The 17,769-nt window shown below is 41.5% G+C and overlaps 1 protein-coding gene across 1 annotated transcript; it reads right to left on the reverse strand.

Moving 5' to 3' along the window:
* Positions 1-1,723: 1,723 nt before the first annotated feature.
* Positions 1,724-17,509, reverse strand: LOC106590083 (enoyl-CoA delta isomerase 2). The gene is made up of 10 exons (XM_014180630.3): positions 17,333-17,509; positions 16,105-16,267; positions 11,604-11,702; positions 10,673-10,855; positions 10,299-10,368; positions 9,900-10,002; positions 9,671-9,791; positions 7,432-7,521; positions 7,064-7,207; positions 1,724-2,704 (listed from the first exon to the last, which is right to left on the reverse strand). Exons 1-10 carry the CDS (start codon positions 17,374-17,376, stop codon positions 2,549-2,551), a joined length of 1,173 nt encoding a protein of 390 aa, XP_014036105.2. The 5' UTR covers positions 17,377-17,509; the 3' UTR covers positions 1,724-2,548.
* Positions 17,510-17,769: the final 260 nt, after the last annotated feature.

Raw genomic sequence — 17,769 nt, forward strand, 5'->3', positions numbered from 1 at the left:
TTAACATGACACAGTCGGATGTCTTTACGATGCGACTTCGTCTCACAGCAGTTGTAGATCCGTAGGGGCCCGATGGTCGCCTTGCACATTCTACCACAAAACCACAACAGTCCATTATGCCGTACCCACTGAAACACAGATGATTCAACGACAAGGGAGCTGCCGTCTAGCTTTTAACTCTCCCTCACTTTTTTCCCAAAAAATCTCATACTGGTATAATCCTTCCCATCCCCCTGTCCTTGGGGACACTGGCCTGGGTTGCAGCACCAAGAGCACCATTCAAAATTTAGTGGGTGCGGGCCTCGCACTGTGGCGTCAGGGGAACATTATCAGCGTTATTGCCCAGCCACTTCTGGAAATGCCAACATTTGGTTGGATGGAGCGTCTGAGAGGGGGGTAGGTGAAGCGTAGCCTAACCGTGAAGGGGCGCTCAGTGCCCGGAGAGGAAAGTTGGGAGATAAAGAGTGGTTATTTCCCTGAACAAAGGAGACTGGTGTTTCAACAATTGCCTTTCAGTGACAACGCTCACGTACTGCTAATGACCTCCAAGAGCTGTGTGCCGCATCACGGCCGGTGACAGTGAAAACATATCACTGCAAATGTTCTTTCCCTGGCTATATCTAGGCTATTCTATATATCTACTCAACTTCATTGCTTCCTCAATGTCAGTTCTCTGTAGGATTTCTAATCTCCTTGCTAGGTTTGTTCAGTGCTGACGACGTTTGAATATAATCAAATGAGTCAACATCATTCTTTGTCTTTAACACCAATCAAAGCAACTGGCGAAAGGTGGTAGTGTGGTACAACCTTACAGCTATCCTTGTTTGAATTTACACTATTCTAAATACCCAAGAGTCTAGTATGTCGTAATTCAAACTGTAGGCCTATGTTATACTAGTGTTTCATGCAACCTATCACGTTCCATATCCATTCACAGCCATTTGAATGTTCAGCCCACAGATTGGAAAGGTAACCTTTGGGGACCACTTTATCGCTACAAGTGTTTTGCTTGGCAAAAACAAGTTATGTAGGCCTAGCTGCTATCGGTCAGGGAAAGGTTAAGCAAACCAGGTGTAACATGCAAAGCAGGGCCCCTAAGTGGGTTAGTGACAGCCCAGTGTGGGGGCCCATCAGTGGATGACGTGATAATATATTTCCCTCGTCCCAGTTGTGTTGGTCTGAAACATCATGCAAGAGGAAAATTAACTCATCATTCATGCCTTGAGATCTACTGCGTTGGCGTGTCAAACCTTATCCAATGGATAGAGGACCTATGTCACCTAGTGCAGATGGTGTGAATAGAAGTAGTACTGTAATGTGCCTCTGGGGAGCCCTTGGGCCAAAAGAGGCCACTCCAAATGAACAGATATACTGTCCTGAATTCAGCTCATTGGACACAGGGGCACACCTCCCCATACCCATGAGCAAAAGAATACAGGTTTCATGAGATAAGACACGTATTAATATTATATAATTTAAGTATACTTACATTCAAACCAAAATGTTATGTATACAATTAGCAACTAATCATCCTTAGTTCATCTTACAAATGAAAAGGGACAATCTAAAAATTGCTGGGATGAAGGCTGCAGAGCTGTTGCAGCTGTTTTTTTTGGTGCAGTACTCCCTCTACAGGATACTAAGTGAAATGGCAGAACTATACTACAACCCTTCACCATCAATCATCCTTTTGTAAAATAAGTTTGACAAAGACACATTGACATTTGTTTTGCTCCAAAATGTATTTATTACTGTAATCAAACAGATATAGATGTGTGAAACAATGATGCCATCTCCAAGAATACTTTTGAGTGCATATAAATGACCATTGGACAGTGCAAAACACAATCCTCTTCGCTCAGCTCAGTTTTTTGGACTGTAAGGCACTACTCACCTTCAATTTACCATATGCACCTCTTGGAAGCTTAGTCCATGTAAGTTACAGGTAACTGCCAAAATAATGGAAACACTTGCATAAATGAGGGATACAAAGTATATTGAAAGCAGGTGCTTCCACACAGGTGTGGTTCCTGAGTTAGTGACCCTACGCCCTATTAAGGCACTTTATGATGGCGTTTCCTTTATTTTGGCAGTTAACTTCACTGGTGTTTCAAAACATGGAATGCCCAGATATGTTAATTGCAAAACAATCAAGATCAACAGTTAAATCTACAGAACGGGATGTTGGGTGTTCATGCAGTACAATAATAATACTAATATTACAATTAATTTACAAAACCATCTGATAAAATTGAAGGGGAAAAAAGGCATCAGCTCAGCATGGTTACAGGCTTTATCCCATTGACATCTCTTCTTACAGGTTAGTGAATCTAGGCTGGAGCTGTACTAGGAGAGGGAAAGGGGGGGGAGGGTACAGGTTGGTGTGGGTCATGCTCATTAGGGCACATAACACAATACATTTTCAAATGTTTTACAATGGAAAACGTAAATGAGCGTGTTTCGGTCCATTTTTTCCCCCGCTTGATACCTAATGAGCATGACTCTGGGTAGGCGCTCTGTCTGTGGGTCTCTGGGGGGGTGGATCTCCTCACAGCTTAGCCTTAGCCTGGAAGAAGCTCATGATGGCTTGCATGCACTCGTCTGAGAGCCAGCGCTCCACCAAGCGCTCCACCTCCTGGTCGTTGACAGTGTGGAGACGTTCCTTCTCTGTCCCACGGATTAGTTGCTTGGACAGGGCTAGGGACTGGACAGCCAGGGAACAGCCATGGGAAGAAAGTAGAGGTCAAATAGATAGGATTAGAAAAACTTTACTGTCCATACAAAATGCAGAAATGTGCCTTTGGTTTCATGCGGATCCGTAGGTAACCGCCCCGTTCTGCCCCCCCCGGACACCCTAGAAAGATCTGTATAATATTCTACATGTGTTTCTTTACCTCCACTTTATGCACAAAGTGTTACGGTCACCCTCCCTTCACATTTCTCACTTTCAAATCGTGAATTGTAATTCAAGTTTTACTGGTGAAACGTCCATGCAGCATCTGCATGACAACCATTTGATCTCACTTTACATGTACATTAAATCATTTAGCAGAAGCTGTTATCTAGAGTGTCTTACAGTTAGTGCATTCATCTTAAGATGGCTAGGTGAGACAACCACATCAGTCTTGATAAGCACTTCGGCTGAGCTTTGACTGGGATGGTCAAGAGACCAGGGGTGGCAGCACGGAGTGCACGGGTTGGCGTGTAGTGTTTTGCGCATAGCCCGAAAGTATGGAGTGGCAGTTCCCCTTACTGCTCCGTAAGTAAGCACCATGGTCTTAGTGGACGCGAGCTTCGGCTGGAAGCCAGTGGAGTGCGCAGAGGAGCGGGGTGACATGGGAAAATTTGGGAAGGTTGAACACCAGGCGGGCTGCGTCGTTCTGGATAAGTTGCAGGGGTTTGACGGCACAAGCGGGGAGCCCAGCCAAAAGTGAATTACAGTAGTCTAAACTGGACAAGACATTAGGACGAGTGCCACTTCCTGTGTGAAAAAAGGTTGTAATTTACGGATGTTGTAGAGTCACTGCTTTATGTTTGCAGAGAACGACAGGGTCACGCCAATGTTCTTTGCAATCTGGGATGGGGACACTGCGGCGAGGTTGGAATGGAGAGCTCTTGGAGTGGGGGGGCCTTCCGCGGGAGGAAGAGTAGCTCTGTCTTTGAGGGTGAGTTTCATGGGAATGTGTTTAGATCTTAGTCATATACAGTTATGAATTATGTAGCCAATTTTACAGACGATGGTGGTAGTAACTGTAGCTTACCTGTGTTTTTATTTCAATCAAAGCACACAGTTGAAGTCGGAAGTTTACATACACCTTAGCCAAATACATTTAAACTCAGTTTCACAATTCCTGACATTTAACCCTAGTAAGAATGCCCTGTTATGTCAGTTAGGAGCTCCACTTCATTTTAAGAATGTGAAATGTCAGAATAATAGTAGAGAGAATGATTTATTTCAGCTTTTATTTCAACACATTTCCAGTGGGTAAGAAGTTTACATACACTCAGTGTTTGGTAGCATTGCCTTTAAATTGTTTAACTTGGGTCAAATGTTTCAGGTAGCCTTCCACAAGCTTCCCACAATAAGTTGGGTGAATTTTGGCCCATTCCTCCTGACAGATCTGGTGTAATGGAGTCAAGTTTGTAGGCCTCCTTTCTCGCACACGCTTTTTCAGTTCTGCCCACAAATTTTCTATAGGATTGAGGTCAGGGCTTTGATGGCCACTACAATACCTTGACTTTGTTGTCCTTAAGCCATTTTGCCACAAATTTGGAAGTATGCTTGGGGTCATTGTCCATTTGTAAGACTCATTTGCGACAAAGCTTTAACTTCCTGACTGATGTCTTGAGATGTTGCTTCAATATATCCACATAATTTTCCTGCCTCATGATGCCATGTATTTTGTGAAGTGCACCAGTCCCTCCTGCAGAAAAGCACCCCCACAATATGATGCAGCCAGCCCCGTGCTTCACAGTTGGGATGGTGTTCTTTGGCTTGCAAGCCTCCCCCTTTTTCCTCCAAACATAACGATGGTCATTATGGCCAAACAGTTCTATTTTTTGTTGCATCAGACCAGAGGACATTTCTCCAAAAAGTACGATCTTTGTCCCCATGTGCAGTTGCAAACTGTAGTCTGGCTTTTTTATGGCGGATTTGGAGCAGTGCCTTCTTCCTTGCTGAGCGGCCCTTCAGGTTATGTCGATATAGGACTCGTTTTACTGTGGATATAGACACTTTTGTACCGGTTTACTTCAGCATCTTCACAAGGTCCTTTGCTGTTGTTCTGGGATTGATTTGCACTTTTCGCACCAAAGTACGTTCATCTCTAGGAGACGGAACAGTCTCCTTCCTGAGCGGTATAACGTCTGCGTGGTCCCACGGTGTTTGTACAGATGAACGTGGTACCTTCAGGCATTTGGAAATTGCTCCCAAGGATGAACCAGACTTGTGGAGGTCTACAATTCCTTTCCTGAGGTCTTGGCTGATTTCTTTTTATGTCAAGCAAAGAGGCACTGAATTTTAAGGTAGGCCTTGAAATACATCCACAGGTACACCTCCAATTGACTCAAATGATGTCAATTAGCCTAACAGAAGCTTCTAAAGCCATGACATAATTTTCTGGAATTTTCCAAGCGGTTTAAAGGCACAGTCAACTTAATGCATGTAAACTTCGGACCCACTGGAATTGTGATGCAGTAAATTATAAGTGAAATAATCTGTCTTTAAACAACTGTTGGAGAAATTACTTGTGTCAGGCACAAAGTAAATGTCCTAACCGACTTGCCAAAACTACAGTTTGTTAACAAGAAATGTGTGGAGTGGTTGAAAAACGAGTTAATGACTTCAACCTAAGTGTAGGTAAACTTCCGACTTCAACTGTATTTTGCCTAGTGGCGCACGCTGTTGAGTTGTGGCTGCATGAAAGAAATGCGACCATTTGCTAAATCATCCTAAAATCTAAGAAATTAGATGTTACTGTAAGACAAACACCATCATACTATGCTATTATTTTCAGTTACCGTAAATTCCGGACTATAAGCCACAACTTTTTTCCCACGCTTTGAACTTCGCGGCTTAAACAATGACGCGGCTAATATATGGATTTTTCCCGCTTTCAAATTTGTGGGTCCTGAAAGCGTGGAGCATTGTCAAAAAATACACTATCATCAACGGGTTTTGAAAGGCTGGACTGCTGCGTGTTGAAGAGGGCTCAGCGGGGGATTTGTCTCCGGATGAAAGTGACGAGAGCGACAATGAAAACGATCCAATATCGGATGAAGCAATTCTGAGGCTATTCAACTCCGACACCGAAGGAGATGACTTCAGTGGTTTCAGTGCACAGGAGGAGGAAGATAGCGACCAATGACTCTTGGTAGGCTACTGTTTACTGCTGATTTTTTATTACAAGCCGTGTTTCATTAAAGCCTATTTATTTTTGTTACAAGCCGTGCTTCGTTAAAGCCCATTTATTTTTGTTACAAGCCGTGCTTCGTTAAAGCCTGTGTAAAGTTCATTTGTTTCAATGTACCGGTAGGCACCTGCGGCTTATAGACATGTGCGGCTTATTTATGTTAAAAAAAAAATAAAAAAATTAATTCAGTGGGTGCGGCTTATATTCAGGTGCGCTTAATAGTCCGGAAATTACAGTATGTGCAATACTATCATAATGTGATCTTGCAGACATTGACTCAGTTTTGATCGAACTTTATTAAACAAGCACCATTCACTCGAGTAGCCTGTTCTCTACGAGTAGAGCAGAGACGGTGCGTAAGTAGAGAAGCTACAGGACCTTCAGCCCCCGGGATAAGTGGTCCGAAGAAAAAAAAATCTGATCTTTTTTAATTTGTTTATTTTTGCATGCAATGAGGGTATCAAACCTGCGACTTTATGAATTATTTGTACACATTTACACTGTGTATTGGTTATGCCTCGCCCAATAGTAACAATAATAAGGGAATGATACACCCTAAACAACAGCAAAGTTTGTCACAAAGCAGAATCAAAGGCTTACTGTGAGATTAAATCTATTTTGGCATGCATGACAAACAATTTTAGGCTCAGCTCTTCTACTGATCTGAAGCAAAACAATCTTCAACCATTATACAATGGCCCAGTTGTCTGTAACTCCCTGCCAATTGTGCAAATATTGTAGCCTTGCCATCATTGCCATCCAGACTTAATGACGCCTTCCTGTAACATTGTCTCTGCTTATGTTAGCGATTATGTAATATCATGGTCTAGATATACTGCCATATCATATATTAGTGACAGATTTGAATATTCAACTGCACTGTCCATCAGATCAGCTGGGACTCTTGTTGAAAAATGTGAATGAACTTCAATTTGCACGATTTGGCGCCCTCCGGTCCACGGAAGCGCAACTACGGCCAATAATATAATACATAATTCAAAATTCCTGGAACATTCAAAAGGAAGTTCTGTAAAATACAACCAGCTTTCATCAATATTGATACGTTCCAGGAATATTGATGAATACATTCCACAAAATGCACAAACATTTTAAACGTCTGACATTCAATATTTACTGGGGCTTTGACTCACATTTCTGGGCAGCTTGGCGTAGGCCTTGAGTCTGGTGGCCACCTCGGTCTGGAAGCTGCTGTCAGGGAAGACCTCGGTCACCAGGCCCTGGGCACACGCTTGGACGGCCGTCAGCTTCTTGTTGAACAGCAGCATCTCACTGGCCTAGTCACAGAGCATGGCAATGTCTATTAGTGTAATTTCATTCAATTCCAATTGCAAATCAAATACAATACAGAATATATTTGATCCATATGTGAAACTTTGCCTTTTTTGCATCAATCATGCATTGATGTTGGAAACAGGGAAACTGAGAAGATAGCTGCCTGAGAATACCCCTCTATGAAGTGCAACAGTTGCAGCAAAAGAACAAGGTTGTGCATCCATACCTTCGCATTGCCCATTATTTTAGGGAAGGTGTAGGAAGAGCAGCCTTCTGGGCTCTGTCCCAGCTGGCTGAAGGGGGTGTGGAATGTAGCCTGTCAGGAGGGGGAAGAAGCATACGTTAGGCAGGAAAACCCCCACCCTCTTACTGCAGAGTATAGTGAAGCATGGAAGTGGAGAATGGCAATGTGGATATAGTGGTATGGGTAGTGCACTAGTGGTCACAACAATCGTGACCAAGCTTAGCAGGTATATTAGTGCTGGTGGGCAGGAACAAAAGCCTGGGGACCCAATATCTCTCCAGGAGTGTAGTTGGAAACCAGGTTTGGGGTCAATTCCAGGAAAATCAAGTACACTGAAATTCCAATTATCTTCAATGCTTTTCAATGAGGAACATTTGGGTTTACTTTCTGAATTGACTGGAATTGAAATTGACCCCAACCCTGATATAAATCAATGCTAATATTGTATTATCAACTAACAGACATGTATAGAGATTAGAGGTCGACCGATCGGCATGGCCGATTAATTAGGGCCGATTTCAAGTTCATAACAATCGGTTAAATCGGCCTTTTTGGGCGCCGATTATGGCCGATTACATTGCAATTCACGAGGAGACTGCGTGGCAGGCTGACCACCTGTTACGCGAGTGCAGCATCAAAAGGACCTTGTGGCTGCAAGGAGCCAAGGTAAGTTGCTAGCTAGCATTAAGCTAATAATCTTTTTTTATTTTTTATTATCTTAACATAATCACTAGTTAACTACACATGGTTGATGATATTACTAGGTTAACTATGCGTTGCATATAATCATCGAATCACAGCCTACTTCAACTTCGCAAACCGGTGATGATTTAACAAAAAAGCGCAATCGTTGCAATAATGTACCTAACAATGAACAATAATGCCTTTCTTAAAATCAATAAATTTTTTAAAACCTGCATATGTAGTTAAAAGAAATTCATGTTAGCAGGCAATAATAACTAGGGAAATTGTGTCACTTCTCTTGCGTTCAGTGCAAGCAGAGTCAGGGTATATGCAGCAGTTTGGGCCGCCTGGCTCGTTGCAAACTGTTGAAAGGCCATTTATTCCTAACAAAGACCGTAATTAATTTGCCAGAATTTTACATAATTATGACATAACATTGAAGGTTGTGCAATGTAATAGTAATATTTAAACTTAGGGTTGCCACCCGTTCGATAAAATACGGAACGGTTCCGTATTTCACGAAAGAATAAACGTTTTGTTTTCTAAATGATTGTTTCCGGATTTGACCATATTAATGACAAAAAGGCTCGTATTTCTGTGTGTTTATTACATTACAGTTAAGTATATGATTTGATATTTGATAGAGCAGTCTGACTGAGCGGTGGTAGGCAGCAGCAGGCTCGTAAGCATTCATTCAAACAGCAGCTCAATGGTGGAAGCACAGCGCTGTTTATGACTTCAAGCCTATCAACTCCCGAGATTAGGCTGGCAATACCAAAAGTGCCTTTAAGAACATCCAATAGTCAAAGGTATATGAAATACAAATGGTAGAGAAATAGTCCTATAATAACTACAACCTAAAACTTCTTAACTGGGAATATTGAAGACTCATGTTAAAAGGAACCACCAGCTTTCATATGTTCTCATGTTCTGAGCAAGGAACTTAAATGTTAGTTTTTTTTACATGGCATATATTGCACTTTTACTTCTCCAACACTATGCTTTTGCATTATATAAACCAAATTGAATTAATTTTTTTAACCTTTATTTAACTAAGCAAGTCAGTTAAGAACAAATTCTTATTTTCAATGACGGCCTGGGAACAGTTTGTTAACTGCCTTGTTCAGGGGCAGAACGACAGATTTTTACCTTGTCAGCTCGGGGATTTGATCTTGCAACCTTCCGGTCACTAGTTGATTTTATTTATGTATTAAGTTAAAATAAGCGTTCATTGTTCATTCAGTATTGTTGTAATTGTCATTTATTCCAAATATAAATATATTTCTTCCAAATATATATATAAATTGATTTTATTTATGTATTAAGTTAAAATAAGCGTTCATTGTTCATTCAGTATTGTTGTAATTGTCATTTATTCCAAATATAAATATATTTCTTCCAAATATATAAAAAAAAACAGCTTTTTTGGTCCTCAAAATAATCGTTATTTAAAAATCATAAACGGTCAACCTCTAATAGAGATACAATATAAATGTGTTCTTAGCCAGCAATGAGTGGACATGACAAAGCACCTTACCCTCTCCGTGGCATAGACAATCTCGAACAGGCCCAGTAGAGTGACAGACACGCCGACAGCCGGACCATTGATCACTGCAATCAGGGGCTTAGGGAAGTCGATGAACGCTTTGACAAACTCCCTGCACACACACACGCACACTGATTTGTCAGCAGATGATATCAACAGCTTTGGGAAAAAGGTTCTTTCAAGGTAAACTTTTGCCTGCTCCTCTTGGGTAAGTCGTTACCTTAGCAACTCGCCGGCATTCTTTGCCATCTGCTCGATTCCGCCCTCAGGGATTTTGGTGAAGTTTGTCAGGTCATTGCCACTGCAGTAGAAGTCTCCACTACCTTGAGGGGGTGAACAAGAACAGCTTTCGTCAATTAGGGAGAGCCACGTAGAGCAATTGAGAAGACTGGAGCAGTGCAAGTTACTGTATCACGGCAAATCTTGCTCCCACATGCTTTTTTCCTGCACCATAATAAACTCTGTAATATACTGTGTGCTGGCTTTTCTTTATTCCTAGTGTTTGATTTCTGGGCCAGCAAAATAGTGCATATTTTTATCACTGATACTGTCAACTGTATTAAGGTCTCCATAATGCATTCATAACTTCCATTGGAGAAATTGGTTGATTTGGCTCTACCTGTGATTACAGTAATGACAGAGTCATCTTTGCCAGCTTGCTCCAAAGCCTTGATGACCTCGTTGTACATCTGGATATCAAGAGGGAAACAATTGAAATAACAGAATATTTGGGATGTTAGTAATTGCTCTTCTCATAGAGAGTAAGTAAATCATTCACTATGACAAGGCATTTCATTGATTAAAACACAAAATCATACCACAACATCGGTAACACTTAGCCTTAGATACTCTATGGTTCCACATTGTTATGTAGTACTTACAACTGTGAAACCCATCTACAAAATATGTCTACTGTTTAGACTGCCGCTGATGTTGGGCGGCGGGAAATAGACTATGACACTAATGCTTAATAAATTAATGCATTTGAAATACCTCCACAGTGATGGCGTTTTTCTTCTGTGGCCTGTTGAGGCAGATAGTGGTGATGTTGTCTTCCGTGGAGACCAGCAGCGTCTCAAAGGTAGCAGCGCTCCGAGGGGGCTGTGCGGCTACCGCAGGCCCCTCAGCAGCCAGCAGAGAGTCGATCAGGTCCACATACTGCTGTCTGGCATCCTCCTGAGAGGAAGGAAAAAGGAGATGTACAGTGTATTAATTCATGTCTGTCAATTTCATTGTGTGAAGACAATGGCACATCTCCACATCGTAATGACAACTGAGGTTTTAGTGTTCTTTCATTGGCTTTGGGTGGCATTCAGTAAGAATGGCTGATTCTAATTTGTTTTGTTTTTTTAACTACTATCATTTTTGTCTGTGTTTGAAATTGCTCGCAAGTCGTGTGTTTTTTGTTTTTAATAAACTAGGGAAGAATAGTCTTAAAATGGACAAATGGGTATCTTAATAAAAGATGTATGACAGTGGTGTTATGTACACTGAGTTCCACAGGGATGCTGACCCATGTTGACTCCAATGCTTTCCACAGTTGTGTCAAGTTGGCTGGATGTCCTTTGGGTGGTGGACCATTCTTGATACACACAGGAAACTGTTGAGGGTGAAAAACCCAGCAGAGTTGCAGTTCTTGACATAAACCGATGCGCCTGGCACCAACAACCATACCCCGTTCAAAGACAAATCTTTTCTCTTGCCTAGTCACCCTCTGAAAAAGGCACACATTCATAATCCATCTCAATTGTCTCAAGGCTTAAAAATCCTTATTTAACCAGTCTCCTCCCTTTCATGCACACTGACTGAAGTGGAGTTCATAAGTGACATCAATAAGGGGTCATAGATTTCACCTGGTCAGTCTATGTAATAAAAATAATGTTTTGTATACTCAGTGTATATGCAATGTTGGAATGTAGATTACCTGAGATACAGAACCCAGAGACTTCCAGGCATCCCATTTGGCCTTGCCGACAAAGTCAAGCATCCCTGGCTTTGGGGTGTTACAGGGTCCCTGAGTAGCCTAGTAAGACACCAAAGAGAGAAGAGGAGATACTGAAATGAGATACAGCCGTTGTCTCCAGTACACTTTAAGGCCTTACTTTACTTGTCCTGTCTCCTTCATGAACTCTGACAGGTTAACAATCTAGGTCATTTTCATTAGATATCAGATGGAAGAAAACAGACTGAAACAGGGGTGATACCTTGGATAGCTTTCCAATCATTAAAACATACACAGCAAATTATCCAGTGTTAAATCAAAACTGAAAGAGTGGGACCATATACACACTATAACCAGTGTTAAATTAACACACTGCTTAATGTCAGACCTTATTCAATTATTTCCCAGTGCCCTGCCTTTCAAATGAATTCTAGTTACCACCCATGACTATTTGTTAGTGAGTGACAGAAGCATGGTTATTGCGTTCACAAATTTTTCGGTCCTATGGACTTCACCAAGTCAAATGTTATTTGTCACATGCGCCGAATACAACAGGTATTTCACCTTACTGTGAAATGCTTACTTACAAGCCCTTAACCAACAATGCAGTTAAGAAAAATAAGGGTTAAGAAAATATTTGCTAAATAAAAAGTAACAATAACGAGGCTATATACACTATACAGGAGGTACCGGTACCGAGTCAATGTGCGTGGGTCCAGGTTAGTCAAGCTAACTGAAGTATCAGTCAAACGTTTAGACACACCTACTCATTCCAGGGTTTCTTTATTTTTACTATTTTCTACATTGTAGAATAATACTGAAGACTATTAAATCAAAACTATCAAAACTATTAAATAACACATGGAATCATGTAGTAAGCAACAAAGTTCATCAAAATTTATTTTTATATTTGAGATTCTTCAAAATAGCCACCCTTTGCCTTAAAGACAGCTTTGCACACTCTTCGCATTCTCTCAACAAGCTCCATGAGGGAGTCACCTGGAATGCATTTGAATTAACAAGTGTGCCTTGTTAAGTTAATTTGTGGAATTTCTTTCCTTCTTAATGAGTTTGAGCCATTCAGTTGTGACAAGGTAGGGGCGGTAAAAAACCAATTCCATATTATGGCAAGAACAGCTCAAATACGCAAAGCGAAACAGCAGTCCATCATTACTTTAACCTCTACAGGATCAGTGCCCCCCCCCCCCGGGACTGTTGACCTAAAGTGAGCTAATGTGGTTAGCATGATGTTGTAAGTAACAAGAACATTTCCCAGGAGATAGACATGTCTTATATGGGCAGAAAACTTAAATTCTTGTTAATCTAACTGCACTGTCCAATTTACATTAGCTATTACAGTGAAAAAAATACAATGGCATTGTTTGAGGAGAGTGCACAACAAAACTTTACGTCAACTGGTTTGATACATTCACCTCTGAAGGTAAATACTGTACTTCCATTCAGTAATCTTGCTCTGATTTGTCATCCTGAGGGTGTCAGATAAAATGTAGCATAGTTTTGTTTGATAAAATCCATTTTTATATTCAAAATGTAGGAACTGGGTTATACAGTTTGAACCCCTGCGTGTCGCCACCTGGGTGTCAATAGGCTGAGTGAATGAGTAGCGAATGTCGTCAACCTTTTTTTTCACCAAAGTGATTGACAAAGTCGTCCGCAGAGAGGGAGGGGTTGGAGAAGGTGGAAAAGAGTTTAGGGTTAGATGCAGAAGCTTAAAATTTAGAGTGGTAGAAAGAGGCTTTAGCAGCGGATACAGAGGAAGAGAAGGTAGAGTGGAGAGTGTGAAAGGATGATAGGTCCTCCGGAAGTTTAGTTTTCTTCCATTTTCACTCAGCTGCCCACACCCCTGTTCTGTAAGCTCACAATGAGTCACTCAGCCATGGATGAGGAGGGGAGGGCCAAGCCAGCCCGGAGGAAAGGGGACAGTGAGTCATAGGATGCAAAAAGTGACAGTGGAATTGAAATGAGATGGACAGGTGAGAGAGGGAGAAAGGAGAAAATCTCCACTTAAGAGAAATGAGTAGACTTGTGCCAGATGCTCTCGGACTATGAGAGAAAACAGAGTCCGATGAAGAGCGAGCAGCTGGAGTAGCAGTATTCTCTAGGGTGATCCATGAACTCTTGACCACAGATCAGCAATTCCAAACGCTGCCAGAGACCCAGAATTCCACATGGGTTGTGCACGCAGGGTACACTAAATTAGAAGGATTGCAGCCAAGGGATGGGGAGGTGCAAACAGGTATAGAAAAAACTACAAAAGAGCAAAATTAGAACTGTAAATAACTAGGTAAGATACTCAAGTGAGAAAGTGGTGTGAAGAACCTCCTCTCTTTCCTTCATCGACTAACTCGGCAGAACTGTCCTTGTTTCGGCGACGGTCTTAGTTTTGCGACAAAACCCCCACTGACACAACCGCGGCTGAGATACCAGGGGAGACTGGAGAACTAACACTAATTGCTAATTGCCTAGCCGAGGTGGAGAGCACATATCCCTGAACTAATTGCTGATTGCTTAGGAGAGGTGAAACCCCTCCTCCTCCAATACAGCCATTGATTACCAGAACAAGTCACAAATTGCCCTGCCATTTATGTTGTTGACACGTCAACCAGGAATCTGCATATTATGATCAGTCAGCAGTTCACACACTAAGCAGGCAACTGGGAAGACAGGTAGCACTTAAAGTAGATGGCCCTAGCTAGCAAAAAGACAGTACTAAACCACAACAGATAAAGACAAAAAAATGATTCTTATCACTCCTGGAGATATCAGGAGTCCTATCTATAGAATGTAAAACTCTACAATTCACTCGAAAGGCAAGGCACTCTAGGAAATATTCAAATAAGATTTTACACTAAGCAGTGTGTTAATGTAACACTGGTTCCAGTATCTATATGGTCCCCCTCTTTCGGTGTTGATTTAACACTGGAGAATTTGTTGTGTACTGTACAATGAAAACTTGTATTTTTGCAGACACAGCATCAAACATGCAAGCACCCGACCACACACATACACACACACACACCCGACCACACACACCCTAAGAGCCGCACAGAGTCCGTTGAAGTAAGTTGAGTCACCCGAGATGATGCCAGCAACCCTAAGATTCGAAAATGGCCAACCCTTCAGTTACTGGCCCGCTGCTATAAGCCCAAAGCTTCCTTCAGTAACATGCTACTCAATACAACTGACACAGCAAAAGAAAAAGGAGCACCCCTTCTATCTATCATACTCTTGATCAATGTTCCCTCTAAGCTACGCAGAAGAAATATGAGCCAGTGCAGAGAACCAAAGATTGAACTTCAAGAGTTTTCCCCTTTAGTTAACATTATCAACATTTCGCTCTACTGTGGGAACTGTGCTTGAATCAATGCAAAATTAACCACTTTCAATGTAACATACAAAATGAACTATGCAAGACTTAATATGCAAAACTACCTGTGCAAGAGATTTGCTTGTAGGCATAGCACATCAGAGTAAGATTGTATTGCATTGACAGGCATGACTCACGCCCGTAGTCGACACAGACCGGTGCGCCATAAGCAATCAGAGCTGCAGTAGGCCTATATGCAAATAGACATTGCCATATATGGATCTGTGCCATTCACTTTGAACTGGACTGTGTTTACAGCATGAGTGATCACAAGTAGATGTGCTTGTTTTCAGATCAAAGCGAGAGCTACATGTAGCCACCTGTGCACATTTGTTCATATTCTTTGCTAGTTAGTGAGTAATTATCCCAGTTATAGCTAACTTCTAGTCAACAATGGGGGAGTGGTTGCTTCATATAAGAGCACAAAATGTGTGCATTTCTAGCCATCTGAAAAGCTAGTCAGCTAAAGAGCTTTTTTTAATTTCTTAAAAGGGCCAGTGTTGTATTTTAAGACCGTCTTGAATAAGCTAAGTAGCCAATAGGCAGAGGGTAGCATTATTTGTCTGATTCTCTGTAATAAAGGGTATTGGAATAATAATGCATTTTATTTTGTAAAGTGGTTTCTTGCATCAAATGACAACATTTTCAGTCACTCCCTGCATGTTGTTTTCTCATGGAATATAGGCCTACATTGAACACCACACATTTGCTGCTGCTGAATGATAGAACAGCTATTTCCATGTTAAAATATTATGGGATGCATTTTATCCACTGGTTTTGATGGTAGGCCTACGTTATCAAATAGCCACAGTAGCCTACTTTACCACTTAAAACTGTAACTTAAAGCGGGTACAGCCTCAGTGTTCACAGTAAAAGCGCACTAGAAGTTGCACAGAAGTTTCATAACTAAAAGTTTGCACTCAGCAGACCTGAAATTTGCTCATTACTGAAAAATATTTTATGGAACATTGCTCGATGTTCAGAGACATGACAGCCAAGTAGCTATTTTGTAAGTCGCTCTGGATAAGAGCGTCTGCTAAATGACTTAAATGTAAATGTAAATGTAGCTAAGACTAAAGCACAATGACCTCTAACCTGTTTGAAGAGAGCATAGATTTTCAGCTTGGCTTCATTGCCAGGGTCCTCCTTCAGCGTGCCCATCTGACTCTTGGCATGATTGAATTGCTCCACCGTCGCCCCCATCATAGAACCAGTCATGTGCAGCTTCAGAGTGGGAATGTGTGCGACTTGGACAGCCCTGAAGAGATGATTTCAGGTCAAATTAGTGACATAAGTGGTACAGTTTCAAAAACAATTACCGACTGCCACAAAGACCAAATAATATTATAAGCCACATTTTTTCTATAAAATAACCAAGCACAATTGAACTGAACTTGGCTGAGGTCATTAAACTAGATCCAAACACCTACAGTGGCCTTTGTACATAATTAGTTGTATTATATATGAGCAGGATCAGGACGAAAGATAATGTACTGGGAGTTACAGTACAGTTTGTGATACAATGTAGTGACTGCATTGGATGGGCCATCAATAATGAGTTGTGACCTTTCCTCTGGTTTTTATTCACGGTAGCTAGTTACACCAAAGAGTGGGTCTTTGGATAGACACGGATCCTAGCTACGTCTGGATGTGGGGCCAAATGCATAGCTAGCTGTTGAAAGGCTAACTAAGTAACTAGCCTTTCAACAGCCAGCTATGCCCTTTGCCCCACATCCTAGCAACAGGTCATCGTGCAAGTGTTTTTCGTGGTAGCTGATACGTTGGAATGTTAGGTCATGTACGTCCTGTTTTTATATTGTCATTTGCTGCTGTAAATGAAGTCGACTGTCGTATTTTGGACGTAAAAATTGCTTAATAACTGCAGTTATTCTGCACTCTTGACTGAAATATGTTTTCGTCAGGGATACGGAAGCACCCCAGAACAGCTGAGCGATAGCTACTTTAGCTAACATAGCAAGCTAAACTTAATTCCAAGCAAGACAGACAGCCCTAGCTCGTGCAGAACACAACACCTTTTAAATACAGGCAGAGTTTTGACAGACTCGTGCCAACCAGCCAAAACTGCATGGTGAAGATACAATATGAACTATTCGCAATGACGATTAGGCTACTGTTATAATGGTAGCTAAACTAGCTAGCTCCCGTCATACAGGACAGCTAAACTAAAAATCTACTGAAGTTAGCCAGGCTAACTTACTGTTACTCAGTCTATGGTTTGACCTCAACTCCGTGCAACATAGGCTACATTAAATGACTGTAAAACAACCTTGCAAGTGAGTGTATTCTTTATAGCTAATCTTACCTGACAAATCGCCACGGAGAAATTTTGCGTAAAGCCACAGCCATAACAGTTCGGTAATTTCAGTCCAAAATACAATAACTTGGATGTTCAAGACAATCCAGCGAAATGAATTAGCTGTTTACAATACAGAACCCTCCCCTTGACCTTCGTTGTCCTTCACCATTGGCTAAGGCATTTGGATTGCACCACCCTTTCCATGAAGGGTGCGTTCCAGGCTGTTGTCGTGTTGCTCAGGTGATGACCGTGGGGACAGGGGAGCCTTGCGCAAATCATTCCCCACGGAGTTATATACAGTGCCAGTCAAAAGTTTGGACACACTTATTCATTCAAAGGTTTTTCTTTATTTTTACTATTTTATACATTTTAGTATAATAGTGATGACATCAAAACTATGAAATACCACATATGGAATCATGTAGTACCCCAAAAAGTGTTAA

Source organism: Salmo salar, chromosome 29 (genome assembly GCF_965601325.2).
Source record: "Salmo salar chromosome 29, fSalSal1, whole genome shotgun sequence".
Classification (NCBI taxonomy): Eukaryota; Metazoa; Chordata; class Actinopteri; order Salmoniformes; family Salmonidae; genus Salmo; species Salmo salar.